Genomic DNA, 19,882 nt, shown 5'->3' with positions numbered 1-19,882 from the left:
TTGAACTATGTTTGTACTAATGGTACTGATGTTTCTCAATGTTATTATTACATGTAGATTTGCACTACTAATTAATCATCTCAGATCGTTCTTTTTGGTGAAATGTGTGTCTTATCTTAGATCATCTGAATCAGAATATTGTCTGTTCATTTTGGTGGGGAGTATTACCCAAATTTTTTTTTTTTGGGGTGTTTAGATAAAATACACATAGCTAGCTCTTTGTAAATGAATGTATCAGTTTCTGTTGGGGTGTGTGCGTTTGTTTATGGTCCTAAATGAGGACACGCACCCAGTGGCAGCTATATGGGGGTAAGGGTGGCATTTTCCCCCCAAATTTTCCCCCCAGTTTCCCCCCCCCCACACTTTTAAGGCCTTGTCAGCCTCGCTGTAATAGCAAATTCCCCAATTTCCACCCGATTGGTGCATTTTCCCAAATGACTGACAAAGGTGGGGGAATATGCCTCCCCCCCTGCACATACCACGGCATCCTTCTTTTTCATAGCTGCAATGGATTTGATGGATTCAGATAGTGACAGTCCTCAGTGTAGGATTGTAGGTTTTACCCAATGTCCATATTTGAGGAACATGTTGTAAGTGCAGGGGTGTGTGTGTGGGTGTGTGGGGGGGGGGGGGTGAATCGGGGTGCATTTGTATGTTTGTGTGTAAGGCACCCAAGGACTTATTTCACAATATAAATGTGCACATGTTTGTGCATGCAAACACCCATAAGACTGATTTCACCTATGAATCGGTACTTGAAACCGAAATCCAATAATCGTTGACTCCTATGGTTTCTCGTTCATTCTCTTTTCAGATTTTTACCAACCCAGTTTGAGCTCTAATAGCTCTCCGATTCCAAAGGATTTTATGGATTTATATAACGGCAAAAGACGACGCTAACATTTCTTGAATTCAAATTTCTGTGGATGCTACTTGGATTATTACCTTTGTCACCATGGCAACAAGTCCTCACAGTCCAGGTTTCACCAGAATGACGGCATTTGACGCCGAGCAAGATGCGCTGGAAGCCGCCGAATTTGGAAGGATTATTAAAACAAGATCAGGTTAGGCAAATTTGCATACATTTTCCTCCCTTGCCTCGTTAGGTTAAATTTCAAGGGTGAATTGAGCTGCATGCCCATGTAGGTGTACATGTTTTTCCTTTAGCAAGCGCCTGTTAGCATCTGACGATGTGTCACTGAATAAAATTACTAACTCTTGCTTGGGATTTGTATGTGTACATTTTTAACATGGCACTATCATCCAAATTTGATTGTTACTTCAAGAGAATTTGAAAGGTCACTGCTAAGTTGTCTGTATGCACAGGTTGTTGTTCTTGTTGTACATTAGATTTTTGTTATTCTATTGAATAAAATCCTTTATAAAGTATTTTATGCATTGATAGATGTCTTGAGATCATTTTTGGACCTTGTAAAATTTAATCCAAAATTTGAAAATTGTTTTTTCATTCAGATGAAATTGGCCCAAATAATGAAAGTCTAAAATGTTCAATATTGTTGTGATTGAAGCAGAAAAATGGTTTAAAGGATAATATTCAATGGAATAATGTTTTATCTCCAATCTCCAATCTTATGTCAACTTCCCTGTACTGCGCCGGGTACTGAGAAACTTGCAATGTTGCAGAAATCTCATGAGAAATGCATGGTGTATATTATGGAACAGAAACATGGCGATATGTACATATGCTAATACCTGCAAACGCTATTATACAGTGAAAAATGCAAAGGTGTAAGGTGGTTCCCCTGATAAATTTTGTGATAAATTTTTCATTTTTCTCAAAAAATAACTACACACTGGTAACAAAAGTTATTTATATTATAGGGGAAAGGAATCCAATTACTTCACTGAAATTTCAGTGATTCAAGATAAGTGGTTTATTATATATGTCAAGAAATGAGGTACATTCTAGCAGTACCTCTTTTCTTATCACAAATAATGTATTGCTTGTCTTGAGTCACTGATATTCCAGTGTAGTAACTGGATTACTTGCCCCTATAATATGCATAACTTTTGTTACCAGTGTGTTATTATTTTTTGAGAAAAATGCAAAAATAGTCGCAAATTTATCAAGGGGTGTAGTACCACCTTAAATCTGACAAAAATCTGAATAAGATATTTTGAACATTTTAGTCAAAGTCAATCCATCTCTGCCCAAAACAGCAGCATAAAAAATCCTAAAATTCAAAATGTGGATCGATCGGGCCTGTAGAACAGGGTGTTTTTTTTGTTGCTTTTAAGAAGCAAAAAATGGCACCACTTACAAACAGAAAGCAAACATTTATTCAACAGAAAAAAGAGCCCAGTGCCACAGAATTATTTTTATCAAATGATTGTTTTTTACTGAAACATGGATTTTAATTAGTCTTATTCTGATATTATCATGCAATTCACATTTCCATTTTCAAATTCTTCCTTGAAATGTATGCGCATTAAAAATAAGGCTTTTGACAACCTATTATATGTTGTGATGCAGTGCAGAATTAACCCCATGAGAACCACCTGCCGATTGGCCAAAAAGAAGTTTTCATTATCAATTGGACCAATCATCGACATTGTTAGAATAATTTCACCACACAAAAAATTTGGGGTGAATTATTTGAAAAGCTTCATTCTGATTGGTGATTAGAGTGAAGATATCATGTAATTGACCAATCAGTGACAATGTTAGATCCCGGGTTAGATCAGCAGACCTGTAGTTCTCATGGGCTTAAGTAGTCTGCATGGTAAACGTCTAGGCTTAGAAATACAGGACATACTTCATGAATGATTGAAAGAGCTGAATATCAACGCTTCAATTGATTAGTCGTAGATTAATCAAGCTTGACACATCTTCTGAACATGTGTTTACGTGTGCTTACATGCGTAAGTGATTAATTCCACTCACAATTCTAAGGCGTTTAACACTCTTGGCCGGCATTAATTTTCTGTCGGTGGATAAATTCTTGACTTTTATATCATTCTATTTTTACAGTCTCGGCTTATTTTTTATTAAAGACTAGCTATGTAGGTCAGAGTAGCATTCCGTAACCATCAAGCATGTAAAAGTTAATTGTATGAATGATTTCCCTGTTCCTTTTGACTACAAATCGAGCAGCCATGTTGAAACCCATGTGACACACACTGCAGTTAACAGGGTTAACAAAAAACCTACGGGGACAAAAAATATGCGCAAGGCATAAATGATGCGGTACTCCAGGAGCTCAGCGAGGGCAGGCATTTTGAATGACACCTTATAGCTGTGCAAGGTGTTAGATTTGGAGCCAGTACTGCGAAAACTGATGGATCTTAAATGACATAGTGTGCGCCAGGGTCATATTGTACTTGGAGTAGGTTTCAATTAGGGCTGATAATTGAAATATCTGTGATAAATTTCTAATTGTATGAAAACTGTACAAATGTACAATACCTATTGAGGCTATTAATATATATTTAGGGGAGTAATTGGTTAAAAAGACATTTATTCAAGGTTTTTTTTTTTCCTATAGCATTACCTTGAAGCAATGGTTTTAAAATAGATTGTACTTCTTTTGGAAGACTATTTGTCCTTATAAATGCAATATAAATGCAAACTTTGTGGAAAATTATATACAGTCTAAGCTAGGACATTAGTTAACTGTTAATGGAGAAAATAATAAACAAAATAACAATGCAAAATGACCAGAAAATGCTGATATTACAAGGAAATTACATTTTGTTCTGTATCTTCAAAAGTACAAATTGCTTATTGTTGAACTTTTGTTGTTGTTATCATTGTAGAGTACAACAACCTAAGTAACAAAAATAACAATTTGATCCATATTTATTTCATTCATAGCTGAAATTTAACTAAGTATCGGTCAACAATATGGTTCACGAAGTACTCCCAATGTATAATTATTAATCTGTCGCAGCAAGTACAAAACAAATAAATTACAGATATGTGAATTTGAACTAGCGGTCGTTCAGGTCAAGTTCTATCCGATTTTATTGAATTAATTAGTAATATTGTCAATTCGTATCATAATCATTATCAGTACACAGAGCAAGTTCACACAGATCTACAGTATATGAATAGCTTTATCGTATAGAGCTTTGACATAAATTTCTAGAGTTCTTTATCAATATCAATTCATAGCTTAGGGTACAATTGGCGTAATAATGCAGCGTGGATATGCATGGCCAGGGACTGTGAATTCTCTATGTAATACTGTCAACATGAGTAGGTTTTGAGTTCTATAATGATATTGGTGAACATAATTTGAGGGATTCAAATCTTTTTTGTGGATTTCTATAACTCTATCATTAAAAATATATTGCCAATTGGTAACATTTCAACCAAAATGAACAGACAATATTCTGACTCGGATGCTCAAACGTATGACACACATTTCACCAATGAAAGAATGATGTGAGATCATTTATGAGAAGCAGTTTCCAACAGCTCCTTCCAATTTGACATAATCTATAAGAAGTATACAGCAATGCTGCATGTACATACATTAACCAATAGTACTTGATATGATCAGGGATATGATAGTAAAAATATATTGAAAATATGTTTAAGTGCAGAATGTTTGACATTCAAACAAAGTGTCAACGAAATTCATTCATTTTTCAATCATTCATCGTTTTTATTTCAATACAAATAAATACATACATCAAAATTAGACAATATTAAATTAACAAAATACATCAAAATTGGTAAAACAACTTAATTACAACAATTAACAAATGAAATGAATACATTGGCTTGTCACATCGAACAGACAGATCAATTCCATTTAATGTAATGTTGATAAAATTAAAAATGCTTGAAAATACAGAAACAAAACAGATCTATGAATATCTGCATTCATCCAATTAATAATTACAACCAATTTATTTGAAGAGAAAATATATTGTAATATATCTTGTAAGATAGACATTTTATATGTAGGAAGGACATTTAGATTGGTGGTAATTTGATCCTTTTCGAAATGCAAATCAAGGGGTTTCATCGGAAGGGTCTCCTTGTTTGGATTGGAAGTCATGTTATTGCATTTGAGGGAGAAAAGGTACCTCTTGGGAATCAGAGCTGCTGTACATGAGTAGGTATAGAAGTGTAAGATAGCTGCACGGTGAGATTCCATTTAAAATCCACACAACGCCTGTGGAAGATTTCACTGTCATCAATACGGTTGAATCTTATGTTCAATCCATCTGGAAACCGTCGCTAGTTTTATGTAGTGAAAAGTGTTGAAATTTATAAAATGAATGAAATATTTTTAGTGTTAAATTTGATTGGAATTCCAAATCTTCCTCAAGAGGGGGGGAAGGCATAAATGGATTAGCCCAACTTGCCAACTTTCAAATGGTTTACCCTGCCTCAGAATAATTGTTTGTCAGAATTAACTTTCCTTTTACATTGTATTTCAGTGATTTTTACTGATTTTTGTGCTTAATTGCCCATATCAAGTGTTTTCTGTAACCATTTCATTGATCGATTTGGAAGTACAATGTGAATTTACTCAATCAAATAACAGTCTACCCAATTGGGTGATTCCTTCAATATGCAGTTTTAGGATCATATAATAAGCAGTAGCGGCACCAGGATTTTTTTTTCGGGGGTCATTGGAGGGCAGAGTGAATTTCAAAAATCTGCAAAAAGTGGAAATATTCGTAATTTGGGGGATTTCGCCTCAAAAGTGGGGGATGAGCAAACTGGGGGGAAAGAAAAATATTTGGGGGGAAAAGCTCCCCATTGTCCCCGTAGCACCGCCTCTGATAATAAGTTCATATGTTGAGTGGCCTTTCCATTGACTGCAAAGATGGCTAACATTGCATAATGCATTTTGGGTCCAATCTATATTTTGAAAAATCATCCAAGAACACCAAAACTGGGGTAGTTTTTTTACAGAAAATACTTAGACATGGGACCGTAATCCGTATATCGAACACAATTGCCATAAAAGAGTAAAATGTGCTGTTTTTCAGAGTAAAATTACCCGTAGAAATGGGGTAGGGTTTGAAAGCTCAGGTAGCACATCCCGTCCAAAATAATTCAGATTGTGCCAACCCTATGTAAGTCTGCTTCACTCAAGATTGTGAATCGAAACAAAATATGGGACAAAGCGTAACCATGTGTCTGGTAGTTTCCCTGCACAGTGAGTCATCTACTGTCATCGTTTACGTGATAAATTAAGAGTCCAGCCACTGATTGCTCAAGTGGAATAGCCTATTATTGCATAAAAGACTTGTTTTTCCAAGTGATTTGGGACCATTCTCCCAGTACTTGTTCAAACTCATTTTCAATGTCCAGATTCCTTCTCTAGGTAGCAATGTTTATTTATGCACTAAATTGGATCAATACTCCGGTTCTTGGCCAATTATTTTGATAATGCTAGATGTATGTGGGATTGGGACTTAAGGTAGTTAAAGAGAGCACTTTAAATAGCTGTTTCGTGGTCGTTGAATTCCAGAGAGGTTGTTAGGTAGAGTACAATCTTGATGTGGATGGTCAATTTAAGCTATTAAAAAAGAGATGCTTCGTACAATGTCAATACAATCCACAACATCATGCAAATAAATTGTTGAGGTATTTAATGCTCTGCATGCTGACCATAGGCTTCAACAGGAAAAGTCCAAGTTTTGAGATATTTTCTCAAAATATCAAGAGCTATCTTAAGAACTGCCAAACCAATACTAGGCTTGTTTGTACTCATTTTAATGTATGATTCACACTGATTCCAAATATGGTAATGATAATTTATAATTCTGAAATTTTTGAATTTATAAAACAAAATTTGAAACTTGTCATCTGCAGTCGACACCTGTGTGGAGAGAGTTAAACATCGGAGCAGTAAGCTGCTCTTATTCCCATTCTAGTTTTATTTATTGGTCACTGTTGGTGTGAGTAGCTAATATTATTAATAATAATTAACAAGAAATTCTAACTTGTTACTCTTTACCTAGCTGGGGGGTTTCCAACCCCCCAAGCTAGGTACTGTTTTGCTATCGGATCTTTCTGCTTCTTCTTCTTTCTGGCAATAACTTCAAAATGCTTCTCCTCCTACATGTTACACCCTACAATTACGTAACTTGCACATATGTATCGGCTATATCCGGTGCCCATAGGTTGCAAACAGAATTGGGATCAAAGGTCATTAAAGGGGCATATTTGGTATATAACCAAATACCTTCAAAATGCTTCTTCTGCCACATATTACATAGCACAATGACGTCACTTACACATGTGCATCGGCTTTACCCAGCGCCCATCACTTGCACACAGAATTGGGGTCAAAGGTCATTAAGGGGGTAAAATCTTGCAATTGCATTATATGGACACCTGTAAGGGGTATGGGGCTTAAAATCAGTGACAACAAATCTCATGACCAGGGGAACATTTTGCAGGCATCAGGTCAAAGGTCATGCAGAGGTCAAATTTTAGAAATGCATTTTCTGGACATCTGTAAGGGGTATGAGGTTCAAACTCGCTTACAACAAACTTAATGACCAAGGGAACATTTTGGAAAATTTTGCGGGGTCAGGTCATAGGTTATCTGGGGTCAAACCTTTTAATTTTATTTTCTGGACATCTGTAAGAAGTATGGGGCTCAAACTCATTGACAACAAATCTCATGACCAGGGGAACATTTTGCAGGGGTCAGGTCAAAGGTCATGCAGAGGTCAAATTTTAGAAATGCATTTTCTGGACATCTGTAAGGGGTACGGGGCTTAATGCCAAGGGGAACATTTTGGAACACTTTGCAGGGGTCAGGTCAAAGGTCACCTGGGGCCAAATCTTAGAATTTCATTATCTGGACATCTGTAAGGAGTACGGGACTCAAACTCGGTGACAACAAACCTCATAACCAGGAGAACATTTTTGGAACATTTTGCAGGGGTCAGACACCTCCACAACACCAACACGCCCAGCTAGGTTTGTGGTCTATGACCACCATCATTTGCCACTAGTTTTACTCTCTTATTTTCATTTACTTTTGTTTACAAGGAACATTCTGCTGCAACTGAGGTTGTCTCACGAAAAGCCTGAAATGAGCCATAATGAGCTCATATCCCAATTGCATAGTTCAGTAACCTCCATTCAACAAGCAATGCTGAAAACTTGACCTTAACTAGTGGGGATGAGTTTTTGTATCCAACATATTATTAAAGGTCACATGTGTGCACTGGCATATTGGGGGTTAAAAACCGAGCCCTGAAAGATGGACATGTTTGCGATCCTAGTGATAGTAAACAGTAAAATGTAATCAAAGCTATCTCATCATAGTACAGGGTTGCCAAACCTGTGATTTAGTAGCCCAATCGGACGACTTTTGAAGATATTTCCGCGACTTTTGATAATTTCTTGTCCCATAAAAACTAATGGTTAAGAAAAACATTTGGTGACTTATCGACATTACCCCACAATTTTCATTTGCCATAGAAACCAATGGTTAAAGGAAAATTGGGCAACATTTCAGTGATTTGATCCATGATTTGGGCTGATTTGTTGGCAACTCTACATAGCAAACGTCTTTTGTTTTGTTTGTGAAGTCCGCACTGACCCTTAGGGTGATGTTATTGGCATTTCAAGTAGTCTCGCAGTCTCCCAAGTGATGCATTCTAAATCTAGGTGAAAAACATCAATGTTTCTATTTAAAAGCAAAATGATCAAATTTGAGGCTTTTCATTGCAAACATGTCTATATAGTACATGTATGTACATGTAGTCTATAATTTCTGATAATTTACAGTTATGAAACTTTATTTCCATAATTGATCAAAAAGCACATGTTTCAAGGTCATAATTAACAACAAAATATATTATAAGGGAGATAGCCGTAAGGCATAAGTACAACCTACTTGTATAGAATGGCATAACTTTTCATGTGATACATCACTGAACATTAATCAATTTGTGACCATTTTCAAACCAATTTAATTTTAAATAATGTAATTTCAGATCGATGACTTAGTGCAGTACTATGCACAGCAAAATTGTCATTTATGAACTTGACATCTTTTGAACTAGGAAAATATACAGCGGTCTACCTCAAGCAAATAAATGAGTATGCATTTAAATCTTTGTGTACTTTTCTAGAAAAATCCAAAGCCATGGATAATATAGCTGACCCAACTTCATCCCTTAAGTACACATCAGAAGGCTTATGATTTAATGCTACTCAAATAGGTATAATATAGCCAATGAACTGTGCCTCAGGGATGATGATAATGTTGATACTGGGTTTTACAGAATGACTTGAATTTTTTTTTCAATAATTTTGGCCCTTTTTGCATTCCGAGCAGCCATGTGTACCCCAAAAATAACAAAATGCAAATATTTTCCTTTTGAATAGGTCGATATTTGGAAGCTTACAATCTCTAATTTGAAAACAAATTAATAACACCAAAAAAAAATTAGCACATCTGCATGAGGAAAAATGCCAAACATATATTTGGAAAATCCATGATACATTTTAAAAATTAAGCACTGATTATCCCCTTGAAGTTCTTTTTCAAGTTTTCTTAGTTCATTTTGCTTTTTGTCTCAGGAGATAACTGTACTTGTAGTGAACAAAATAGTGCTCATAAACATCTGATAAGACATTTATGTACCATCAAGTGTGATATTTTACCATACCATCTAAATAACCTTATTTTGTACTTTAAGTGAAATGAAAAGTCTATTTCTTTCAAAAACCGGGAAAATAGAAGCAGGATATTGCTGTCTACTGCTGACATTGATTTTTTGTAGAGATAATATTTACAGACTGTAGCATTAAATTTTCTGCCAAGTAACCAGAATTTTAGAGCTTTTACCAAACAGGTTTTTGCCTTTGTTTATCTTTTTTTTTTTTTTTTGTGTTAATTATTTTTTATTTTTTTTATTTATTTATTTATTTATTTATTTATTTATTTATTTATTTATTTATTTATTTATTTATTTATTTATTTATTTATTTATTTATTTATTTATTTATTTATTTATTTATTTATTTATTTATTTATTTATTTATTTGCAATTTGAGAAAATACACAAAAACAATTGAAATTTTAAATTTGGTCAGCATTCATTTGTACAGGAAAATTTGTTTGCCAATTTTTTCAAAATCTGGGTCGGTCGGGCCCGTAGAATACAGTTTTCTTTTTTTGTCGCCTTATCATATGATACTTTTACATCCAAAATAAGCAGACATATTTGCAATTTGAAAAAAAAAAATCTTAAACCAAAGAGCTAGGAAGATGTATTTCAATGATTTAATGAAGTCTTGTACAGTCTTGTCCACCTGTTCCCTCTGGGAAACCATTATGTCTCACGATGCCTTATAATTTGAAACGCTGTGTGATTTCATTTTCTATAGCACACATACACGTTTGAGACAATGCTGCAAAGATATATAGTTATTTTGATAAGCCTCAGGCAACAGCCATGATGGCCATGACCGTCAAAAAAAGAAAATTTTAGGGCTTGTCACAAAATGTGATTTCTTTTGTTGAATATTTTCAGCATAGTTATGATTTATTTCTATTGTCTTGTTGGGAATGTACGAGGGAAGTGTTGGATTATGATGTATTTGTGGGAATGACTTTAATTGCTACTGCTATGCATAGTTAATGGTTAATAGCCAGGTGCTTAAAGAATAGACAAAAGAAAAACTAACAGAAAAAATTGTTTTAACCACAAAATTTCAACCTTTGACCAAAATTATCTAAGTACTGTGGATACTTTGGTAAGAACTAAGATTGTATTATATTTGCAGCAAATTGTAGTTTCATAACAAATATTTCTCAATAAAAAGAGTATTTCAATCTTGATAAATCTTTAGTAAAGTACAAAAAAAAAAAGTTTCATTAAAATACTTTCTTTTTTTTCAGGTAATGTTATCTTGAGTAGATAGCACTGTAAATTTAAATCGCTGTCGATATTTTCAAGGATTAATGTGTACAAAAATTAATTAAAAACTGTATTTGCATCTTTAATCAATGCTATCTTAAGTAGATATCATGGTAAATAAATACATCAATTCATATCAAGAATTTCTAAGATTAAACTTAACAAAACTTTCTTTGCAAATTACAAAAAAAGGTCATTTTGCAAATAATTAATTTTATACCTGTTTGGTTGTTAGAAATAATAATGTTATCTTCAAAAGATTTCTAAAAAGCATGTCACTTCAGGATTAAATTTTACAAAAACTAATAATTTGAATAAAGAATTTCCTGTAGTCAAGGATTTGCAAATCTTGCATATTACACAGACGCATCTTTGTCATAAAATGTGCTTGTACAATGTAGTTAATATCTTCAGTAGAGCACTGTAAATTAAAATTTACATTTTACTGATAAAATCTTTACATGAATCTCGTGAAGACATTAATTTACTTCCTTTTTCATCAATCCTATCTTATGTATATTTTTTTTTGTGAGCAAAATGTGTATTTTTAATCAATGTATGTGTACATTAGGTAGTCAAGGCTGATCTATAGTCTTACAAAAATGAACATTTTATTGTTTTTTACAAAAATTTTGAAAAAATATAAACCTGCTTGTTTCAAATCAGCGATTCTTTCTGTAGATAACTTTGTCAAATCAAATGCATGTAAAATAGCTGCAATATTTCCTATGATTGTTGAACATTGCTTTTTTGTGTGTAACAATCCATGCTATCTTCAGTAGATAGCACTGACAAGAGTCTGAATACAACATTACAAATGTTTTACACATAGATTTTTACATACATTTGCAATGAAAACAAAACCATAACAACAATGAGAATGGGCTCAATCATTCTCTGCTGAGGTAAATTGGTTCTATTTAGACAAGCTAAATAAAACTGTATTTGCTGAACTTGTGGATTTTTTTCTTCATAAAACTGAAGTTTCCTCCAATGTTGTAAAAAATTGTTGTTGGTTGGACTATTGATGCCATTTTTGAGTCATATCAAACATTGCAAGATCTTATCCAGCTTGTAATTTTCCCAAATAAATATGTAAAATGTTCTGTCAACTATCAATTTCAGGGTATAATATATATATACCGTATATCAGAAATCAGAGTATGAAATATTTTCATAATTTCTCAAGAAAGCTTTTTTGTAAGTCATGCTATCTTCAGTAGATAGCACTGAACAGAATTTAACCACAACATCTTTAACCTAATATTTAAAGTCGACTGTTTAAGATCTGCATATTTTACATGTGGATCTGTACCTGTTTGCACTGAAGTAACATACGCTATGTACTATATATTTACTTAATGGTAGAACTTAATTAAACATTAAGAAAAAGCAACATGTCAATTGCACTTTGGAGTAGTTTTTAATTAATTGCTTTCAGCAGCAGGTGGAGACAAAGCACATTTAAAATAGATCACATACTAAATACTGACAACTGCTATGTTAATAATAAATTAAGCTACAATGTACTCTAAATGTTCGCCTAATGGCGCTATGGGCTCCCTTGTCATAACTGGAATTTTAGACACAAACTAAAAGTGCCCTCCCATAAAACCCCCAGCAGCAAATAAGGGCACATATCCTTATTTCTTGTTGGGAATTTTAGAGGAGGGAGCTCTCTATTTGTACATGAAATTTACCCCAAGGTAAAGGAGCCCAGGTGCACCATTAGGTGAACATTTATGGTATCTCAAGAAAACAGTATGTTTGACTCTTTAAAATAAATTTTTCATAAATGTGTTTTTCTATAAGGTGCTTAAGTACAAATCTGATGATCAAGTTACAAATGTAGCTTGGCTGTCAACATTAGCCACATGTGACATTTACTCTGTTATGGTCAAGTTGGTAATAGTTTGAGCATTAATAACACACATTACCTCTAGGCCTTTAGACATGTATACATGTATAAATGTTTTAAATTTGACATGCCAGTTTTCCCCCAATGTAAAATTTTCTCAAATGTTGTAGAAATGTGTTGTTAGTTTGACTGGTGATCATGGTGATGCCAACTTTGAGTCATGTCATTGATGATGTCAAACACTGCAAGATCATTATGCCTGTAATTTACCTCCCCAAAAACAAAAATTAATAAAATGTTGTTGAAATTTGCTCTGCTGGTTTGACTTTTGATGCCATCTTTGAGTCATCGTTATGTATATCAAATATTGCAAGATCATATCCTGCCTGTAACCCCCCCAAAAAAAATATTAAAAATTTTGTATCTCTCAAATTGTTTATAACATTTTGTAAAAAATTTCAGTACAGTGTATAATGTCACATCAAACATTGCAAGATTTGTATTTTTCCCAAAATTGTAAAAAATTCTTACAACTTTGTAATAATTTGCTGTTAGTTAATTAGTTTAACTGTTGATGCCAATTTCAAACATCTCTAGGTCACATCTTAGTTGTTTTTTCTCCAAAACGTAAAATTTCATACAATATCGAAGAAGTGTTCAATGTTGATTTGACTGTTGATGCCATCCATCTCTGCGTCACACACCAAGCATCACAAGCTTATGCCTTACCAGTGATGCCATCCATCTCTCGTCACACACCAAGCATCACAAGCTTATGCCTTACCAGTGATGCCATCCATCTCTGCGTCACACACCAAGCATCACAAGCTTATGCCTTACCAGTGATATGCCATCCATCTCTGCGTCACACACCAAGCATCACAAGGTTATGCCCTACCAGGTACTACTACTTCCCTTAGCATGCATATTATTAGATTTAAATAAGTAGATAAGCAAAAGTGATCAATAATGATTTGTGACACTGATTGTTTTGAGCCATGTCAGCTCAATACTGTCACTACCTCCCAGGCATGTGCATACAATTGCCCTGCCTGGTATGAACGCAGTACTTGCGAACAAATTACAACTCAGATACTGCTTTTATACGTGAGAGGCAAGTGTTTTTTATATAGTCTGCACACAAAGTCAAAATGCTGTATCTACATGTAAATGACATATCAGATACTGTTTATAAATTTGGTAGCCAACTATTTTGAATCAACATACTCCCAAAGTACAAGGTGGTATCGCCTTGTAATTAACTCTGACTCTGTGTGGATGTTGACTGCAGAAGACAAGTTTCAATTTTTTTTATGAATTAACAAATTTCAGAATTGTAAATTTTCATGACCATACTTGGAATCGGCATGAAAAAAAAGCATTAAAATGAGTACAAACAAGCCTAGTATTGGTTCAGTGGTTCTTAAGAAAGCTCTTGATATTTCAAAACTTTTTATGTTGAAGCCTATGGCCAGCATGCAGAACATAGAAAGCATACTGTGTTTTAACGTGGAGGGCAGACTAGGCCACTATGTGCAGATGTCATCTGCTGGTGACAACTAAGTACAGTTTTTTGTTGACAATTTAAAGAATTTTCAAGAAAAAAAATTCAAAATGTTGATTGTTTTCTTTTCATATTGTGATATTAGCATTCAAATGTAATAAAATTAGTTCAAACAATCCCTGTATTGGGACAGTTGTTCTTAGGTACCTTGCTAATTTTTTTGTTAAGCTTTTGATTTAGATGACTTCTTGTATGAACTATGCACAGCGCTCAAAAGGGAAATTGGTTGCTATCTACTGCTGATAGCATTCATGTTTGCCTTAGTTTACATACTGATGGGTTGTGTGCTGGTACATAACATTGATTCAGTTAAATGGGTCACTGGCATTAACTCAAGTGTCAAAGAGGCAATGAGGATAGCTACACAAGACATTTTGGTCTACATTAGTTTGAATTGATGTGAAATATTGTAGATTTGTGGCCTGCTCCTATTCTGGATTTAGTGGGATATGGACACAATTGCATAATGGTTCCACATAAGCAATGATGAAGGATCCCAGAGGATGATTTAAGTACTACCCACCACCCCACTGGGTTAACTGTGCCGCAGGCAATCAGTGTGAGTAACATGACACCACTGCTTTGCTATGCTGCATAGAAGTGCATGGTTAAATTTTAATTTGTACAGTTATATTTACATTACAAAGGTTGTGAAGATGCTGGTCATTTCACATTTTATGTTATCTACAGAAGGTGTGAATTATCCTTTAAACACACATCACTTTTGTTCTGTAATTGACCAAGTAATAATGACACACGCACAATTCTAAAACAACATCTTTTGCACAGAGTTCAATGGGATTTGAAAAGTAATGGCAGTTGAAACTCTAGTGATAACACTTTCGCAGTGCATGGTGGGGCTTCCTTAAATCATCCTCTGGAAGGATCCCAAGTTGAGCTGAGGCAGCTATGGTCCATCCTTGAAATACTATCCTCCATCTAAAATTGAGAGACAAAACTTGAAATTGATGTATTTCTGGCTTTGTGTACTTAATCTAGATCTTGCCTTCACACTGAATCCTGATCACTTAGCTATACCCTCAATATCAGATTTGTAAGAATGGAAAATAAATTTGGTTGCCTGCATGCCGCTGTGCAAATCGGTACATAGCCTGAAAGTTTGCCGTAAGCTTATACGGCACTGATAACCAGATAGAGGTTGGATATTAAGGTTTTCATAATCTGCGAGTATTGTATGATGAGTTCAGTTGCAAAACGTGAATTATGACATGTGCTGCTTCATGTAATATCCAGATTTCTTAATTAGTGGTATTTATAATAATTTCAAAATGTTTTTAGGCCAAGTAAAATAAATAACATGTATATATCGTCCCCACCCTCACCAATTTTTGGAGATTTTCAAATATTTTTGTTATTTTTCCTATTTGCTTCCTTACTTTGTTTCTAAAACTGTTGTGATGAAAAGATATGTTAAGAAGTTCTTGGTTATCATTTATAAACACATTGAAAACACTTTCTTCAAGCTAGGGGTAGGGCTTTGGGGAAATAACAAAAATATTAAGGGGTCTCCCCGATTTATGATGTGTTGACAAACACTTTGCAATTGCAATTTTACACAAAAATGAATGGTCAAAAAATAACATAATAACAAATAATATGGATCTCCCTCACCAAATTTTACAAAAGTCCGGACGATATACATGTTAATTTTTTACTTGGCCTTATTCAAATTTAGGTTGATGTATTGTACCTCAATGACACTTTTTTTACTAAGACTTTAAAGCACTTTCTCAAATTGACTTGACAAATTCCCACACATCAGTCGGCTGCTTCTTGTTGGATCTGACTTAGATGGCACTGGAATGACTTGGTCATAAACATGCAGAAGAATGTAGTTCCCTTCGTCTCTGTTGACATATATTATATGACAAGGCCTTACAGCACCATATATGTCAGCGCCGACAGGAAACAGCCGACGATGTGCGATAACTGGTCAGTCAATTTGAGAAAGTGCCAACTCTGATGGAACATCATTTTGGATTTGTATGAAAAAATTCAGAAATAATTGTTTACTGACAATCCTAATGAAATTATTTGCATATTTATGGATTGGTATTTATAGTTTATTACTGACAGCCTGACAGACATGCAAACAAACATGACAAACAAGCAAAAATTACCACCAATATAACATTCATGACAGTGTATTGATTTAAATTCCTTATAATTGTATTAAAAATTGTACGAAAATCTAGTTTACGAGAAAGTCAACAAAAATGAGATATCATATTAACCAAACATCCTGTCATATGGCGTACAAAAACTTGCCTATTTAGAACAAAATATCGATCAATGTGAGTCAAGTTTCAAAAAGAAAGATGGAGAGAGAGTGAGAGAGAAGAAAAAATGGAAAGGAGATCAAATTACAAACATAAAATCAATGTGTAATCTACAGAGATTGTAAATGTTCCTAGGCACTGCCCAACTTAGCTAGGCCTGGCTACCTGGTTGGCCATTGACCTGATAAGTTGATACTGGAAAAGTTTCTCGTTTGTTTATTTGTTTGTTTTGACAATTGTTTTCTCCACAAGTTTGCTGTACCATTAAAAATCAATGACAACGCAATCAATTTTGCTGAAACAAGTGATGTGTCTGAGAGATGTGAGAAACATGTTTTAATTATTTAATTAACTTGTATTTTGAAATCTTAGTATAATTTTAGTGGTACAGTTGTTGAATCATGAAACAGAATTACGCTAAAATAATAAATAAAAAACTTTTTTACTTAAAGCATATCACAGGAAAATTGAGATGTGTCGCTGTCGAAGCTCTATTGAAATAAAATTTCATATAGTAAAAAATGCATTATAAGAAAATGAAAAACTTTACTGATTTAGTGAGAATTTATAGTATTTACTCCCAAAATGTCTCTTTGCGCATTTCCCACATCTGAAAAAAAGGGGCATGTTAAGCACGTCTCTTTACAATGGAAGAGATGCTCTATTTCTGCGATATATTACTGTCAATATAGTCTTCATGTAACCATCCATACTACTATCAACAAGAACTGGAATTGACAGCCTTTCATCTCTGTTTAACCACCTCTACATGCACAGAATTCAAAATGAAGGATTCTGATGTATTTTTCAGTCTCACTCGTCCTGGCTGTGTTGCAAAAATCTCATTATGTCCCGTGTTTCATACGGTGAGAAGAAACTGCAGCAATGTTGCATTACTCACGCACGCAGCTAGTACGGGTCGCTTTCCTTATTTTGTTTACACGCTAAGAGCCAGGTGTTTCTAGGATTTTTTATACACTTAAGTTTAAATTTTGGGCTTCGAAGGAAGACATACATAAATAGGCACAGACTTGCACTTGTTAAGAAAATAGGACAAGATTATATTGAGCTGCATTGAGGAATATAGATCGGGATACCTTAGCATGTAGTTAAATAGCTTGATGGATACAGTAATATGTACACGGTAACGGAGAAACTAACATGGCTTTTTATTGAAACATGTGAATTGCCATAAAATAGGGTTGTAGCTAGTGGAGTTTGAATGTTGAGAAGCAATTTACAGTACATGTAACTTGATAAAACAAGATTTTACAAACTACTGGGCACTTTGATACATTCAGTAGAATGTCATGTTTTTTAGTTATTTCACAAGGTACTTTAATAATTTTTCATGTAATTCTCAAGGCAACATGAAATTTTTGGAGAATGATTGAAAATACTGATATAAAATTGGATAGATTGAGCTCATATTCATTGGTCGAGCTATGAGTTTCAAAATATTGGACTAGATATAGTCAAGTCCAATATATTTAAACTCATAGCACCTTTAAATATTGGGCGTAAAGTATCCAATTTTATTATTGTTATGTTTTGGATCCACACTTGGATTTATAAAAACACAATGGTCATAATTGTGCTATAAAGTATCATACATTGTACTTTGGGTAATTTTAAGTGGAAAACTTTAAGTTTTCCACTATTATTATGAATTAACAAAGTTATGTATATAAATAATCCAACAAACATTAATAACCACCCACTTGCCATGAAATACATAGCTTATGTATAAATTCCCAGATAAATGTATCTTATATTACAATTTTTTAACAAGCAGACAGACAAATAGGCACAAAGAAACAAACAAACAAGATTAGTTTATTTATAAACAAAATACTGGGATGAAATTACAGGTAGCAGTATTGCTTGTTGCTCTGCTTAGCCCGCGGCACGGAACAAGAGAGAATGTCACATCTACCCGATGTACATTGTTGTCCGTCTCTGTCTCGCCACAGATTCTGGTGAGTCATGACAATTGGTTTGCAATAGACCTGGAAGACCCTTGAAGAGTGTATGTTTTATACATCGTACCTGTCGCACCATTGTTCTTATGCATACATGTCAAACTCGGAGCACTTCAAATTTGAAGGGGTATATTAAAGGGACATGTATTGTGTACAAAATAGTTTACCTTTTGAACTACTCCAAAAATTAATAAATGTGATGTGATTAAGGGGTATGAATCTAATGAAGCCAGTATTGATTTTAAGGTATAAGCAGATATGTGACATGATCAAGGGAATGAGTCACATGTCGGCCCTGGTCGAAAATGAATTTTACACATGTTTCTATAGAGAACATTTAGAGCTTTCTGAAACTGAAAACCCCATGTTGATACGACTTTTCTTTGCAAATTTACATCAATTTGTCAATCGCTGAAAACAATATAAACAAAAGAATTTTAACACTTTCTTTGCCAATATCTCAAAATCAATATTAGCGACACCCGACTCATTTCCCTTGATCGTGTCACATATGGTGCTCTGATAATATCTTTTGTTTTCTATTGTTTAAAGCAACTGATATTTTTTGCCTAGGCAACAACTTGGTAACCAGATGATCATATTTCATGGGGTTTGCATCACAATTGATGGGTGGTACAACCGGTACTTAATTCATTAATACTTTAACTTGGGTAAATATGAACATATAATTTTCAGAATCCTGTTTGGACACATTTTGACAATTTTCTTTTAGAAATGTCTTAGTTCAAAGTCTCTGTGTGCAGCTGTTATATATGTTTTAATCAAATATATTATAGTATTAATAGATGACATTTAACTTTTTTCATTTGAAAACTATGTGGTAAATTAACCTGAGGAATATTAAGATGGGTGGCAGTGAAAAATGAACAAAAAGTTTTAACACAATGGTAACATACCCTAAATGAAGAGTTCTTTTTATTCTTTATATTCCATCTTATTCCCCTGATTGAATTTAATGCATCACATCACGATGAGCTGAGTACGATATTTTGCGTTTTATGTAACATATTGTCTATGAGTGCATTGCCAAACGAGTTTGGCTTCTGGGAACGGTTGCACGCTTTTCAGCTCAGATTAGAAAGCCGATTCGTCATTGTTTGCCAAAGTGGAGGACTTTTATTAAAAAACAAAGCTGTTATATACGCAATATCTTACAGGTGTTCTAGTGTTTGAAAGGGAAGATAAACAGGCTATTCCAGTTGAAATCCATACACCCCCATGGAAAATATGACCTTAATCTTCCACACAGGGAGTGTGAATTTTAGATAGGGTTACCTGC

General features: G+C 34.1%; 1 protein-coding gene across 1 annotated transcript in view; it reads left to right on the top strand.

Moving 5' to 3' along the window:
• Positions 1 to 820: 820 nt before the first annotated feature.
• The window catches only part of LOC140143859 (spectrin beta chain, erythrocytic-like), a 224,963-nt gene continuing 205,901 nt past the window's right edge, over positions 821 to 19,882 (top strand). The window contains exon 1 of the mRNA XM_072165672.1: positions 821 to 1,064. Coding sequence (XP_072021773.1) covers positions 956 to 1,064 — 109 coding nt within the window. The 5' untranslated portion in view covers positions 821 to 955. The remainder of the gene's footprint in view (positions 1,065 to 19,882) is intronic.

This window comes from Amphiura filiformis, unplaced genomic scaffold, assembly GCF_039555335.1.
Source record: "Amphiura filiformis unplaced genomic scaffold, Afil_fr2py scaffold_30, whole genome shotgun sequence".
Classification (NCBI taxonomy): Eukaryota; Metazoa; Echinodermata; class Ophiuroidea; order Amphilepidida; family Amphiuridae; genus Amphiura; species Amphiura filiformis.
The sequence above is the reverse complement of the archived record's forward strand: the minus strand, read 5'-3'. Positions and strand labels throughout refer to the sequence as shown.